The sequence below is a fragment of the Manis javanica genome, chromosome 16, assembly GCF_040802235.1.
Source record: "Manis javanica isolate MJ-LG chromosome 16, MJ_LKY, whole genome shotgun sequence".
Lineage (NCBI taxonomy): Eukaryota > Metazoa > Chordata > Mammalia > Pholidota > Manidae > Manis > Manis javanica.
Genome location: NC_133171.1, coordinates 14,706,343 through 14,722,637, shown reverse-complemented (window position 1 = coordinate 14,722,637; position 16,295 = coordinate 14,706,343). Strand labels below are relative to the sequence as shown.

Here is a 16,295-nt window from a genome sequence, read left to right as displayed (position 1 = left end):
ACTTGATAATGGGGGGAGTCTAGTAACCATAATGCTGCTCATGTAATTGTATATTAATGATACAAAAAAAAATTAAGCAAGTTATTAAACAATTGTATTTAGAATTAACCTTTCTATATTAAATCTAAATACATATATTTGTATATAATATTTAGACATATCTAGAAATATCTAGTTGTAAAATTTTTAGCCATATCTGGACATATCTAAATGCTTTTCAGTATTTTTGTCATAATTATATGAAGTGTTTCTTTTAGATTATCTGCATCTTGAATGTTCAATTTTATCAAGACTAAGTGTTACATGTTAGTAATATGTTTCTATTGGGTCCAAGTGACAAATTATAATGCAGAATCTCAATTAAATGGCTCCTTCTGGTTCTTTCCCTTGTATTGGCAATATTCTACAGGACAGGAAAAAGGTCCCAGAGCAGAGTGGTGCTTCCTCAGCAACCAGAAAACCAAGAATGAGAAAGTGTGTATGGATTAGAATGAACCAATTAATTATATAGTGAGGTTAAACCTGAAAGCAATTAAGCGAAAAACCCGTTCTTCACTTTGGGATGCTACAGGACAAGATACGGAAAGAAGGAGAGCCTCTGTGCTAAACCAAAAAGTCATCATCAAACACACCCACACCTGAAGGTGTGCAAAAGTGTGTCTAAACGCTGGAAGTGAAACAAATTCCTGGTGTAGAAGACTGCATTTCCTAAAAATGGCCACAGCAGCGTTTCTGACCCACTTCCTTCTCCTGAGTCTTGCCACCTGCCCCCCCTCCCTCCTCTCCCACCCTCTCTTTCACTCACTCAGCACTCATCCTGGGAAGCCACCACCATTCTGTGAAGAAGCCAAATCTGGCTCCCCACAGGGAGAGACCCCACGGGGTAGAGAAGCGGAGGAGGAACTGAGGCACAGCTGACAGTACGCGTCAGCCACCAGCACCCACGTGAGCGAACAAGCCCTCAACAGATCCCATCCTGCAGCTCTCAAAGCTGCATCTTGGGCTCCGGGCATCACGGAGCAGAGAAAAACCATCCCTGCTACGCCCTCCCTGAATGTCTGACACACAGTGTCCATAAGCAAAACAAATCATTGCCTTATGCTACTAGATTTGGGGTAATTTATTGTGCACCCTGAATAACTGGAATGCCTTGTTTAAAAAACAATCATAAGAAGTTGAACATGAAGGAAACAGAAGTATTTAAAGCAAAAACTGACTACAGCCATTTTCATATACCAAGAAAGTAGCATGATTACTATTCACTAAATAAATAATTCTGTGTGCCAGGCACTGTGTTTGATGCCTGGCGTGGTTCCCTGAGGAGTATAAGCAGGCACGACACCTGACATCCTAGAGTTCACAGTCTAAGGGGAGAGATACATTTCAATCCACTGCTCCACCTCACAAAGGTGAGTTCATTCATAGCAAGTGCTAGAAAAGAGAAAGGCCCCATGTGCACCAACAGTTGGGGACGAGGTCCAGTCAGGACGGTCAGAGAGGGCGTGCCTGCGGAAGTGGCGTTTGGCTGGGGTAAGTGTGAGCGAAAGAGGCAGAGGGAGGAATGGGGAAGGATGGGCCAAATGCAGTGAACAGCCAAAGGCAAAAGCCCCAAGATAAGAGCTCCAAGAGGCGCACCGTGAGCCAAAGGCCGGCAGTCCCACAGCACCGTGTCCGCTGCATTCTTTTCTTCCAGGCAGTCCAAAGTCTTCTCCAGGTTCAGGTGAGAGAAAAACAGACTCCACCTCTTACTGCGGGAGCGGTAATGGCAGAGAACATAAAGCGAAGGAGGCGGTGGAAGAGTGGGTCTGGAAGGGTATGAGGCACAGGACGGCACCGTTCAGATTTTACTGACCACCACCGAAGCAAGGACTACACCTTACGCTGCAACCTGATTCACGCACACATACACACACACACACTTATTCAAAATCACCATTTCACAAAACAGGACATAGCCCTTGCTACCAAATGGCAATCTAATATTGTCTATTTTATTTTTGTATATATCTGTCACAACTAAATTGACTTTCAACATACTAAAGCATCATGACCTGATGTTTGGAAAACACCAACCTATTGGCATTAGGGGCTATGTTAAGGCATTTATCTCTATGTCAAGACAAATAGGAAGTCACTGAAGATTTTAAAACCTTAATATTTGAAGAACAACTCAAAGATTTAATAACACAAAAAAAGTTCATGTTATGCTATTTTTACTTACTGATATAGTTCCTTTTCCATGTATTTATGTAACGATGATCTCAACCATTTATAAAACACCTACTCTACGGTCACTCCAGGGGGAAGGATTGATAAGTATCACCTAGCATCTGCAGAGGGCTTTACAGTCAATGGGGCACTTAAATGTGTGCATCCTCTCCTTTCGGCCACGGTCTGCAAAAGCAGCCGGTATGATGTCCTATTCCATTCACCAGCTACTCGATTCATATGAGCCTTATTACCAACAGAAGCAATGTGGTACAACTTCCATTCATTGAGTTCCACCAATATAAGTGGCACAGTGCCAGGAACTTAGTATACATCTACGTTTTTAATCTTCACAACAGTTCTTTTAAGAAGGTATTATTATTTTCATATTGCAGATGAAGAATGTGAAGTCCATAGAGATCAAGTGACTTATACCCTGAGATACTTGCGGGGCGGGAGGGGCAATGCAGTTTGCAGTTGGTCTCCAACACACGGTGCATGCCCTCTTCCCTTCCTCCAATCCTACAAAGTTGCTCTGTTTGCCTAGTAACTTGGTAGATGTTACTCAAGCCATCTGGTCAGAAATGCTAAAGAAATAAAATGGCCTTTTGACAGTAAACGTCATGAAAATAAAAATAAATAATTCATGATTCTTGGCTCAATATCTCTCTCTCTAATCTCTTTGCACTCTGTAGTAAATTTCCATGTAAAAATGTCTTAAGTTTCCTGTGAGAATCCTTTTATAAGCAGACACGTAAAAGCCACTTCAAGTGCTGTATTGGAAACATTCAACAGAAATATCCTCTCCTATGGGGAATTTTAGCAAAAGCAAAAAGAAGGTTTTTAGAAAATATAACTAAAATAAGTCTAGGCAAGAACAGCTTGCTAAAGAAGAACATTAAGGAAAATGAAAGAAAACTGTGCCCCCTTTTTGGATTCAATTCCTAATTTTAGTCTTCCCTTATATATCTTCTCCTTCCTATCATCATTAAATCAAAGCATAAATAAATAAAACACTTCACCCTCAAAATGCCCTTTCAAGAACAAGAAGACATCTGATGATCACCTCCATTTAATTCTGTCAGCTCAGTAGAAAACGCTTCTCTCTGCACTAACTCACAATATACTAACACACAGTCTGTCCTGACTGAGGTTTGCAAGACCATGACTTAGTCACCAATTTCCTCCTCTGTAAAATGGGATGAAAACAATCCCTACTTCATAAGGTTGTTGTGAAGATTAAATCAGGTAGTATTTATAAAATGCCTAAACCCTACTAAGCACACAGTAAAGAAATACACACTCGTGCACACTCACACACACTCACAGTCACACACTCATGGTGAGGTTTGGTTTCAGACATCTTCCAGCATTTGGATTGATTCGATGTTCAGACAGTTAAAACTTCAAATATTTCTGCCACTGTTATCTAAGAACAAACATTTTCCCTGTCTCAGTGAATCCAGCTGCCCAAGACAGAAATTCAAGAATTGTCCAGTGAATCTCTCTTCATTATTCCCAAACCACTGGTCACTAAGTCCTGCCTCTCAAAGCTGATCCTTCTACCATTTCCACAGCCTCTCCCATCACAAGTACCAGAGTCATGCCCATCACGTGGTCTTCTGGCGGTCAAACTTGCTGCAGCAGCAAGAGTGATAATATCAATTCCCTGCTGAAACCCCTTCCATAACTTCCAATCGGTTTCAGAGAAAGTCAAAACGCCTAAAAGCCTTGGTCCCTTTCTGATGCCTCCATCCTCCCCTCGCATCCCAATGCTTTCCCACGCTTCAGCCAAACAGGACCTGTGCAAGGCTGTGAATGTGCCATGCGCTCCCTCATCTGCAGACATGCACACATGCTGCTGCCATTGCCTGGAACCCTCTTCCCCCCCATCTGACTGGCTGAAATCTACTCATCCCCGCTAGGTCTCCACTCAAATGCCACTTCTTCCAGGAAGCTTCTGGGGATTCCCCTAGGCTGTGGGAGCTGCCCCTTGGGCACCTGTGCCACTGTACTGCCCGCATACAGCGTGCTTCATTATGATGGCTTGTTTGTTCACCTGCCTTCCCACTAGACCACAAGCTTCACGAAGGCTGTGACCTTGTCTGGCTTCCCCACCACCGTAAACCCAATTATCATGAAGCCTGGCAGATAAATCCGAGTTCAAAACTTTTTTGATGAAAAAAATGCATGATATTAATATTTTCTTACCAAAAAGAGCCATAAATTTGTGATTAGTGACATTTCCTTGAGCTCCAAACCCTCCCACATGAAAACATGCCTAAAATAAGAGCAGAGACAGAGCAATTCACCTCCAGACTCCCCTTTCCCAGATTCCGCAAACAAAGCCATCTACTGTAATCGTTTAGGAGCACCTAAATGGTAGAGGAAAAATGCCATTGTGATTTCTAATTCTGTCCATATGCTCAGAGTAATCACATGGTGCCTGGGACACACAAGCTATACTCTAATGAAGGCTGTTATTTCCAGGAATGAACATATTTACGATAACCATTAGACAGGAACTCCTGACACCCAGTCCAGGGCACACCACTCGGCTGACTTGACTCGCGTGACACAGAGCACAGAAAATTCCCAAACTGATGGGGAACCACAATTTGAACATGGTTATATATAAGCAATTGAATTAGGGGAGTGGAAGAAGGGAAGGGAGTTTAGAAATAAGTAAGAGTCACTAAGTAATAATGCTGAAAATCCTGAAGGGCAGATCACATTGCCCATACTTCATCACATGCATATACACCCACGCAAATGCGTTTAGATGGACTGATAGGTGAGAAGAACCAAGGTAATCAATATAATTGATGAAATAATTAAAACAGGAATAACACAAGGGAATAGCAATTTGATTAGAAGTGCCAGCTAGAAGAAAGGTAATTTAATCCAATTTCTGTACCCGATTTGACTAAATTAAATATTAGCCAACTGAGCATTTGTGAGAAATAAGCTATATATTTGCATATATTTGCAAAAGACATACTAAAAGAATCTCTTTGCTATATCTATGACTTAAAGATTGATATTTCAAACCACTTTTTAAAATCTAGCTTTTAAAAACCAGCTGTTGAAGTTTCCATATTAGCTAATGCAAAACTTGTAGTGCTGGAAATTGAGTTAATTTTTTCACTTCTAGGAAAACAGTCTGTGTATACAGAATTTTATCAGTTAACATTTAGTTTATAAAGTGCAACTTGGATAATATTAATGGCTTGTTTTATAAAATTTTCTAAGAGTTGGCAGCTCAGTTACATAGGGTGTATATTTGAAATAGCAAAGATGGACAAGGAGGCTCATAAATCTCTGAACCTCAGAAAGTTTGCATTTACTGCTAGAAGGCGAGAGGAAAACAACAAAGCCGCCTAAGCTGCCATCAGAAATTCCCTGGAGAGAAATGTTCTGGGTTAAACATTAGACACTGCAAATACACCCAGGCAGCTTGGTGTCCCCTCTCCCACAATCCTTCGCCACTTAGTTTTGCCCCCCACTAACAGGTGGGCTGAAACTGACCTTATTTCAAAAATTCAAACATCCAAACTATGTAATCATGGGGTAACTTCTGAGCTTGATCTGTCCGGCTGCTTATAAAGGAGTCTTTTATAATGATACATAGGAATTGTCACTGCTGACCAGGCCAGACGCTAGGCTCAGTCTGCGTAGGCCAGGCTGAGACCAACCAAACGCCAATACAGCCCTACCTTAAAAGGACCTCCACCCGTCCATTTTAAGCGCACTGAAATTCATTTTATTTAGTACATCAGGTAAGACTGCTGACCTGCTACCTGTACACAGAGACCACTGTTGTTTTTCCAGGGTGCTGACAGATGTAAGCTAAATTACACAAACAGTCTGGCCAGCCAGTGACTTAGCCACCACCACACTTGAGAGGACAGCCAGACGGCTGGGGTCTGCGTCCCAGCAGGACCAAGAGGCCCGCAGGGTGAGCCCAGATCCTCCTTCCTTGGCAGGGTGTTCTTACCATGCTTTCCCAGGAAATAGCATTGAACAAACACACACACACACACACAGAATTTGTTCTAAATTAAAGAGAAATAAAAGTGAAAGTGCCTAAACTGACAGACAAGCTTTTACATCCTGATAAAAAATGATAATGTTATTACAGATGACTTTATATGCTTATTTCTTATTACTGAAACTCCTCTGAGTCTCACTTTCCTTATTCCTTCAAGGTATTGCCCCTCTTGGGTTTTCTTTTTCTGGATTTACAATGATGAGAAAAACTGCCACAGCTCTTCGAACGGCTGCCAGATGTGTGCTGGGGCTGGGCTGCCAAAAGCTCCAGATGCAAGAGCCACCCTCCAAAACAGGAAGGGCCTCCAAACTCGCCACTTTCATGGTGTTGCTTCAATTGTTGCTCTTTAAAAATTCTGCCTGGAAATGCCAGCAAATCACAGCCGCACCACTCATTTACACTGAGGAACTCTGAAACTGGAGAAAATCACAGCAGGAGGTGCCACACAGGGACTGCAGGGGGGACCCCAGCTGGTTTGCCCCACTCGCTGCCTCTCTGAGGGAAGGTGGGACCTGGCACCAGCCCTCGGGCTCCGCGGGAGGCTCTTGCAGCAGCAGTCCGACCCTCAGAGCCTTGGACTGCCGGGCGCCTTGGGATTCAAGCCCATCTCAGTTCAGCTCCACCATCTTGGTATACAACTGAAATATGCATGTCAGAAGAATCTATGTTTAGAAATAGAAAGGAGGCGTGGCACTCTTTCAATAAATGTTTAGTAGTTCCACCCATTTAAAAAGTTTTTTTTTTCAATCTGACCTAAATTCTTCAACCTTCACACCACAGCTTAATGTTTTTCCCCCTCTTTGGTACCCAGCTCTGACAGAGAAGAGCTAGTTCCCACTTTCTTTATAAGCACTGAAGCCAATTATTAATTAAGTCTATAATTTTCTTCCCTTGGACTAATAATCTCTGTTTATCAATCTTCTTATTCTTCTTTGTCTATCTTATCACTCAAACCCCTTTCCAGAGTCCTCCTGCAAGTACCTTGTTGTCATTTCTGATAGACACATGGTATCTTTTTATATCTGTATGGCTAGAATCTAGCCCACTGCCTGGCAACCAGCAGGCTCATGAGAAATATTCTTGAGAAAATGTGAAATCATAGATGAGCATCATTCAATAAATGGTTGAGCATAATTTATGTCTTCATTGGCTACACTTTGCTATTTATTTAGCATATTTTCCTACTATTCCTACTATGTGGAAATAATTATATTTCCGTCATGAACAGTCCCTTTGACTTCACCAGAAAACTCAATAAGCTCATGCTAATGATTATCCTAAATATGTATTTACTTTATTATAGTAGCTACACAAATATCCATCAACCAAAACCTTGCTACACCTTGGCAGAATTTCAAATCATGTTTCATTCTTAAAATTTCATCTTTTATATTTCAAATCCCACGCAGTATGAGAACAAGATCTTCTCTCTTCATAGATTTTGCTGTTTGAGTTGCCAAAGGACATTATTTTAGTGGGTACTTTAGTGAAACTTCCTAGTGAGAATGGTTTGATACTTCATTTAAGTAGGATGCTTAATCATACAAATTTAGTTAGCAACTTGTTTTAGTAGATACTTTTTTCTATTTTTTTCTTAAAAGGTTTTTTCTAAATGTTTATTAAATTTCTATGTTTGCTTAGAACAGCTTTTTACTATAAAAATCTAATACATATGTCTTATAATTTTATAAATGTTCAATTTCCTAAATTCATGTTGAAATGCCAAATAAAGAATACAAGATGTTTAGAACAAATGCCATGGCACATGTTAATGGACAAACTAAAATCAACCTTTTTGCTTTTGATCAGAGCTGATTAGGATTATCAATGGATATTCTTTATTACACCAGTATTTCCCAGGCTAACATAAATACTTGTATCTCATTCTTCTTCAAATACACACACACACACACAGCTCAATACTGAGAAATAGGTCAAATTAGAACGTGTGAGTGAGAAATGAAATACATCCAGCTGTTCTCTAACAGGAAGCCCTGTCTTCACAGGGCTTGGGCAGGGCCACACTCGTGTGGGACCCACCACGACCACCGCTGTGAACTGGCTGTCCTTAAAAGAATGCTTCTTACTCAGCAGTTACTTTAGAGAGAAGGGGGAAAAGTAGATAATAAAAGATTAGGAATGATCTTCAATTGGAAGAATTCACAAAAGTTGTTTTATTTTCTTCCGTTCTTAAATAAATTAGTAAAACTGACTAACATAATCTGGTAATCTTCGCTTAAATTAAAGAAAGAAGTATTCAGGAGTTCAGCTATTTAAGTAGTTCCCCCTTTGAGCCCAGAATTCCCAGGCTAAAGTTAGTGAGTCAAACCACACAGCCCCATGCCTTCCTGCAGGAAGGTTAATAATTACACCCAATTTCAAGTCCAGAATCCCATTCCCAACCAAAAGCCTTTAGGCAGCAAATCCCATGGTATGTTTCATTCGAGACCATGCCTGATGATTAAGCTGAAATGTGAATCTTTATCACGATACTGAAAACCATAAGGCCACTCGCCAGAGTCACTGACCCGGGCACCACCCACGCTCCCGCAGGCTCTACAGATGCGGAGACACGGGGGGTTTCAAAAGCCCCCTTGCTGTCTCCCCTCTCCCAGGGCGCTCCTGCTGGGCCCCCACTACGAGGTACCCCGGTTCATCCGAATCCTCCTACACGAACCCACGAAGTGAGGAAGGCGTACTGGCGAGCGCTCAGCGCGACAGCCTGGCCAGCCGGAGGGCCCCGCTGCCCGGGAAGGGGCCGACCGGCGGGCTCTGCAGGACCTAAGGAGGGCAGGCCTGGCCCGCCGCCCATCCCCCACGGGCCGTCGCACTCGCGTCCAGCGCCCCAGCAGGCACGTGGGGGGCAGATAGGAAAGGGGGGGAACCAAACAGACGCTTGACTTTTTAAGGTATAAATGGAAGGGAGGGGGTAAACATTACCTTTTCTGATGACCCTGAGAACACAGGTTAGCAAGAGACAAGGAACAAAATAAAGCTCTGAACTGTTCTGTGTTAGAAATCAATGCAATCTTCTGGCAGAGGTAGAACTGTGCCTGATGGGGAAAAGGAGAAGGGAGGCAAGAAGCGAGGCCAGAGGCTGGGCCTGAACGGGCATCCCAGGCCGCGGCGTCTGGCGGCAAGTTCTAGGCTGCTGAACCTCGAACACAACCTACAAAGTGTGCTCCACGTTACAGATCATGGGTGAACTTCACCACACACACGTATGTGAATGGAGTATTTGGGAGGACATCAGTGAAAGGATTTCACCCCAGAATTGACGGGGTCTTAGACACAGCCTGTAGAATAAGACAATTGATAACACACCTAATACTTTGGAAGCAGAAGCTCAGAAGTGAGCATGAGACGATAGTCGCTGCAGGAATTCACAGACATCTTGGGAAGAAGGTGGATATTAAAAAGGGAAAGCAATAGAGTTCAAGCCAAATATCCTAATCATAAAGAAATGGATAAGGTGTTCATAACTCCAGGAAATGGAACTAATTTTTCCAGGAATTAGGTGTTTATTCTCCTCAAAAATCAGTCCCATTGTTCTCTGACCCATTATCGATACTAAAGTTCAAAAACTGTTTAGCCCTCAATAGGATGGCTCTTAAACTCAGAAATCTACATATTCTACACAAAGATCAATGTTCACAGAGTCAATACAAAGGCACAGATGCCGGGCAGGCTGAGGGACAGTGACTCCACGAGGACAGGGCCATGCTGTGCGGTTCTCGGGTGGCGGCACGATGTCTGGCCCGGAGCGGGCACATAATAAGTCCCTGTGAGTGAAAACATCCATCTAATAAGGCTCCAAACTATCCTAGACGCACAATAAATGTATCACACAAAGGTTTAACCACAACTAATTTTATCCCTGAAACAAAACTTAAATAGGCAGTGGCCATGAAGACGTTTATTTGAGACAAATGTGAAATGTAGAATAACCAGGCATGCATGAGGCAAACAGACTTCTCCCTCAACTGTCGGTAAGGAACATTCAAAATGGCAGAGAATTACAACTATTAGCAGTCTGCTAATGCTAGAATTAGCAGGCCTCCTGGAGACTCGTGGTGTGAGACCGCTCTGCTGCACATGTTAAGCCCCATCGGCCGAAGGCTACCAGGACCTGGAACAATCCTGGAGTCCAACAAAAGCAGAGGTACTGGCTTGGCTGCAGCAAGGTGACGCCTGCTGAAAACGAGGGAAGAGGGACTCGTTGTTTGGAAGGTTTGGGTTCTCTCTGAAGGATTCCGAGGAGGGGCTAAGAGAAGCAGGTTCAGTTCTGGATTGCCTGAAATTTGAAATGAGATTAGGAGAGTAAATGGGGATTATCTAAGGCTTGTTCTGAGGTGAGGGCAGTTTAGTAAAATAAGGGAACAGCAAAGCAGGTCTGGGTCTCTGCGGGAAGAAAGTGACAATCACTGAAGAGGTGCCCTACGGCCCGTGACAGCTGCTGGGCTGGGAGAGGCATGGCTCTTTGTGAGCTCTACGCCCGACTCACGGCGGGGCTGCCTCTGCCTTCTCCATCCAAGCTGATTTTCACTGTCTGTGGCTCTTACAGAGAGTTAAGTATTAAATAATCCACCTTAATTAAGTTGTAGAAAGGGACATTCTCAAAACCCTAATCACGGAGAAAGAGGCCAAAAATAAAATATTCTATTATATTTAAAATCATTTTAAACTGGCTGACCCACAACTCTAACCCCTTCTGCAGTTCCTCAGACCTCCAAGCATACCTCTGGCCCAGTCCATGTGCCCTGGAAAATGGTATTTCCCATCTCCTCCCCTAGATCCTAAACTCCTGGAGAGAAAGAGCCGTGAATTATTCACCTATGTCTGGCGCCCCACCAATGCCCAGCACATCCAAAGCGCTCTGTGGCCAAGCTAACTGCTTGTCCCTTCTGTATATGCGTACCCAGGCCTCTTACCAGTCAAACAGACTTTGCACTCCAAGTAACTATCTAAGAAAGTCCTAATGAGACAGGGACCATAGATGTAGTCAGAATAGAATGTGGACCTCCAGAGGGGGCAGGGTGGGATATCTGCAGTCACAGCAATCTAACTACATGCAAGGAAACCCCCCCTGCTAAAATTCTTATGTTAAACATTGAGCTCTAGAATCATGATCTTCAGTGAAATCAGTTAATGTTCCCCAGATAAAGAAGAGTAGCACATGTTTTATTATGCTAATCATCTGTAACCATGTGTAAGGTTCACTTTAGCATGCTAAAAGGCCCAGGCCTATGTGCTGTCTTTCCTCCTTCGGATCTGACAAGGTCATTTTGCAAACTGAGCAACTAACTTAGCATGCAGACCCCACTGTAGACGGCATAGTAAAAGGCAAGAAGCATTCCATTTTAAAGATATGATTGTATTTTAAGAACCAGGAAGTTCAAGAGGCAAAATTCTTTAGCAAGTAGACAATACCTCAGCCCACCTTGGGAGCTGGGCAGGCAGCCTTTTGATATGCTCCCAGACCCAGGTGCCGGTGTCCCAGAGAGAAATCAAGGCAGGAAATTCCTTACAGTTAAGTTAATTTTTAATATTCAGGACCCACTTAACAAGTCCCCACCCCTAAGTTTTTTCATGTTCTCAAAAAATCCTCAACTACCTATAAAACCCCCTAGACAACACACCGCTACAGACTCTTTTGTCCCCTCCTGGCGTGAGCCAGGAGCTCTGTCCTTTCACTTTCTCTCTAAATAAAAGCCTGTACCTTGCTCTCCTACCTTGACTGTTTGTGAAGCTCATTCTTCGGCTCCGCAAACAAGAATCCCGGCATCACTAATCCGAAGGATTCACTACACTTAATGAGATGTGGGCCTGGGGGCGATCAAAGAGATTTACAACTCAAGGTCAGAGAGGAAAGACCCAGTTGGGAGATGGCTTTGCCTCAACATGATAAAGCCAAAGGCACCTTGAAATGAGCAGCTCAACACAAACGCAACCGAATCCCACCAAATCAAATCATTCATATGTGGTCCTGGAGATGCTTAATGCATCTGTCTTTTCAGCCAGATTGCAACTCCTCGGGGAGAAGCTCTGCACATCCTGTTCATTTCTGCACTCCAGCCCTCTGCCTGAGCGGGACGGTGTAGGTGCCCAATCACATGGAAGCCAAGTGGATAAGGTGGGGAAACAAGGAGGGCTCACTCAGTGAGAGCGCACTGCCCGCTGGTGAGGAGGAGGAGAGGCACCCCACGAGCAGATCAGAGGTGCCCAGGGCATGAGAACAGAAGACTCCCACGGACTGTCACCACAGAGGGAGGGAGGAAGCAGGTAAGTCAACATGGAAAACGGAAGCACAGAGGAGACCTGAAAAGGGCCTGGGCGGGGAGGGGGACAGAAGCAGAGAGGCCCAGGGAGACGTAAGTAAGGAGACAAGTTGCCATGGTCAGAGGGCAAGACACCATCTCCACTGATGCGGGGAGGGCAGGAAGAGATGAAAACAGCTGCCCCGGCTGACTGCGGAGGGGAGGCTCGGGCGCCAGGGGCATCTGGGAGGCCTCTGCCCGGTCATCCGTGAAAACAAGACCCGGGTGTGAGGCAAGGAAGTCGGCTCTGAGCCCTCAGCACGCCCCAGCTCTGGGGCAGGTACAAACCACCAGACGCCTGTTTTGGTCTTTCTGCTTCCTGCCTCCTTCTCCTTGTCCCGGTTCTTCCTGCTCACCCGCTTTCCCTCTGCTGCCCACAGTGTCGGCCAGATAAGACCAGGTGTTCCCTTCAGGTCGGTGGAAGAGGTCCATTAGGGTTCTGTGTCCCCATGATATGGCCACAGACAGCAGCAGAAGCAAGACTGGCTGTCCTTTCAGCAGCTCTTCAAACACAAGCCTCGTGGAGCAGAAAAGCAATTACAGAGACCAGAACTTCCAGCGCCAAGGTGACCTGCTCTCAGCAAGTGGAAACCACTGTGTCTGGGTTATTAACTATCTAAAAAGCATCCATGTTACATGATGGACTTCAGTGAGGTGCTCTGGGAAATAGGAAATTTGCCAGAGTCCCAGCACCCCCTGGCTGGGTTTCCTATCACGTGTAGAAACAGCTACAGCGGTGAGGACCTGATGCTACACAGTCTACACAACCCCACCGCCCTGCAAAGGTCTTTCTATAGTAACATGTACTGGGGAAAATCAGAATTGACATATTTCGCAATTAGGGTGACCAAATCATGTGCACTGGCTTTTATATGTAGCCCAACACTGAAAATTCCAGCAGTATGAAATAAGCTCAGATTCAAGGGAATGCCCCCTGTTTTGATGAAAATGTCATTTTACTCATCCTTCTGACTGAAGCATCTTTGAATAAATGATGTTTGTGCTACTACCACATAGAAACTTCCCCATGAGACAACTCTAAGCCCTCCAATTCTGTATTTATGTCCTAAACCCACTTCAAAATCAATTCTGTGAGGTCCAAGAATACGTTCTCTACGAAGAATAGCAGTCACCGACAGCATGTAACTGAGTGTACTTCTCAGTACACTTGAACGGTGACAGGAAATCACCACGTCAGATCAAGAAACTAGCATCTGTGATTTTTCTGAGAGGCCAGTATCCACACATCGGTTCTCAAATTTTGAACATAGTCCTCTGACTTACAAACGTGTTGGAATTCTAAAAGTCTGTTTGTAAATCAGTTGTGGAAAGGGAAGAGGTATTTCTCCACAGTAAAAATTACCCACACAATAGTTAGGTTCTCAGGGCAGCCCTCCAAAACATTTTTAACTTGTGCTGTACCTAAAACAACAGCAATAATACTGTAGAACCAAACGATAAAGAGGTATCTCTGTAGGGAAGTACCTTCAGATTCCCTTTTGGGATGCCAGGAACCCAAAACTCCCCCTTTCTGGTAATGAGAGTAGGGGCTACCTTTGCTCAAAGAAGGCTTCACATGTAGTCAAGGTGTGGACTTTGAGGAGGAGGGTCTCTTTGTTGAAGGTCAAGGGAAAGTGAATACACTTCTCGTCTAGACTGGGAGGGAAAGTTGGGGAGGAAAAAAGTGGGAGAGATGGCTTCAGGAAGCAGGTGGGAGCGGGGGCTTCGGTGGGCAAGGGAAGTGCTGAAGAGCATGGACAAGCAGTCTCCTACCACCTCCTCCCATCTCCTTTGCATCCCCAAATTTTCTCTACTTCTTTCTTTTTAATCCCCTTTGAAAGGTTTTGTGGGGAAAGACTGAGAAGAAATGAAAGGCTATAGCAGGGTTTATGCAGTAACGTAAGGGAGAAGATAAAGGGAGGGAATCATCAGTAGGAAAGAAAGTGGGAGAGATGCAGCCCTCTAGCCGCCGCAAAGGGGCAGGTTTTTCCCTGCATTCATGTGTCCATATATCAGAACTTCATGTGGCTCCTGAGGAGGCCTCAAGTAAAGGGAAAACAATAGCTACTGCTCCAAGGTGGAATTAAAATAGCAAATTAAATTAACTGGAGTCCTTGTGAATGTTTCCTTGGTTAAAGATAACCTTAATGAGAGAAAAAAGCAATCTGAGAAACTTATTGCACACCTGTTGCACTTTGCTAAGCACAATGTCTTCAGCAAAAAACACTAGAATCCAAAGTAAATATGTTCATATTCCTTAGGAATTTACACACCCCAAATTCTATCATAGAAAGTCAGTTTTAACCACCAACTTCAAGTAAGGTTGCCAGCTTCAAACAGTTGTGTATCCTTCAAACAAAACTATTACCCAGAACTAATTCACTAATGTCCTTTTTTACTATTTGCTCTAGATATTAACCAGTGGTTATAATTTAGCTGAAATACAAGCGCCACCTGAAACATTCATACCTTTGCCTACATTAAGCTATAAATCTTAGCACCTTCATGAATAATCAATCTGACACACATCGAAAATAAAAAATACAAACAAGAATATCAATTATTTTAAATAGCTGGGATTAGCACCTCTTTCCACAAATTATCCAAATGAAGAATTTGACCTCACATTCTTCTAAATACTGCACAATTCTTACAGTTTTTTTTCTAGAGACCTAGTTGGTCCTATTGGGCATAAACACAATGCAGGAGAGGTGAGCCGTCTCTCCAAACGAAGAAAAAAGTCTTTTTTTGCCAGCCGGTTTTTCACTGGCAGAACACCCATTTGTTTATGTGGGGTCAAAATGGGGAGAAGGGAGTCTGGGCTGGTGAACACAACCCCAGTCTGGGTTAGCTACGATGTTTCCTTCCGTCTCACTGCCTCACGTCCAGTGACTGCCTTAACTTTGTTCTTGTCTATTTTTCATCCACAAACTATATGTCCTGCAGAATATCTGAAAATTCCACTAGGGATTCAGAAGCTATGTGGAATGAAGTGTTCTGAATATCCACTCCCAATCTGCACACGTGCTCTTGGGACTGTGTTCAGGTGAGCTTCAGTGCAAGTTAAAATTGAGGTGCTGTCCTGATGTCACGTGGGAATCCGACAGGCTCCTCTGCAGGCCTCAGGGGCAGGCAGGGTGAGCCTGGCTACTGTAAACAGTAGCTGTCAGAGGCAATAAGTTAGGACAGGGACTGTTTTTGGTAAAGATTGGGGTCACAGCACCCAGAATCTCTTCCCACTTGACAAGGAAAATTCCTATGGATTTCAACCAGGGCACAAGAAAATGGGAAAGTAGGAACATACTGTGTCTAATTCCTACATGTCTTAAGACACCTGCTCAGTCTCTGTTTCTGATAATGATCCAAAGAAAGTGTTATCTTTGCCTCAAAACCTATAATGTCCCATTTGTATATTAAACAACTTATCTCATTATTACAATGTCATCCAAATCTGTAAGACACACCATAAGAAACACAAAAACGGCACTGTTATTTATCTGAACCTTCAAATAATTATTTGCATTACCTCTGTATTGACTTCCATTGGTCTTTTCTTGATTTCTCCTATGTCCAAGTAACTGGGGGAAAACGAAACAAAAAAACAGTAAAGGTTTCTTTTACTGCCTTTGAGTCAGTCATATAAATGTTTTTCAAAAGTATTAAAAAGTAAAGTAAGCCATAGTAAGTACTTAAGCCTAAAACAAAAAATCAGGAGCTAG

The 16,295-nt window shown here is 43.6% G+C and overlaps 1 protein-coding gene across 1 annotated transcript in view; it reads right to left on the bottom strand.

The window, feature by feature from the left end:
- Window positions 1-16,295, bottom strand: part of DCDC2 (doublecortin domain containing 2) — a 145,359-nt gene that overhangs the window by 125,306 nt on the left and 3,758 nt on the right. Inside the window, exon 2 of the mRNA XM_073224080.1 lies at window positions 16,103-16,154. Coding sequence (XP_073080181.1) covers window positions 16,103-16,154 — 52 coding nt within the window. The remainder of the gene's footprint in view (window positions 1-16,102; window positions 16,155-16,295) is intronic.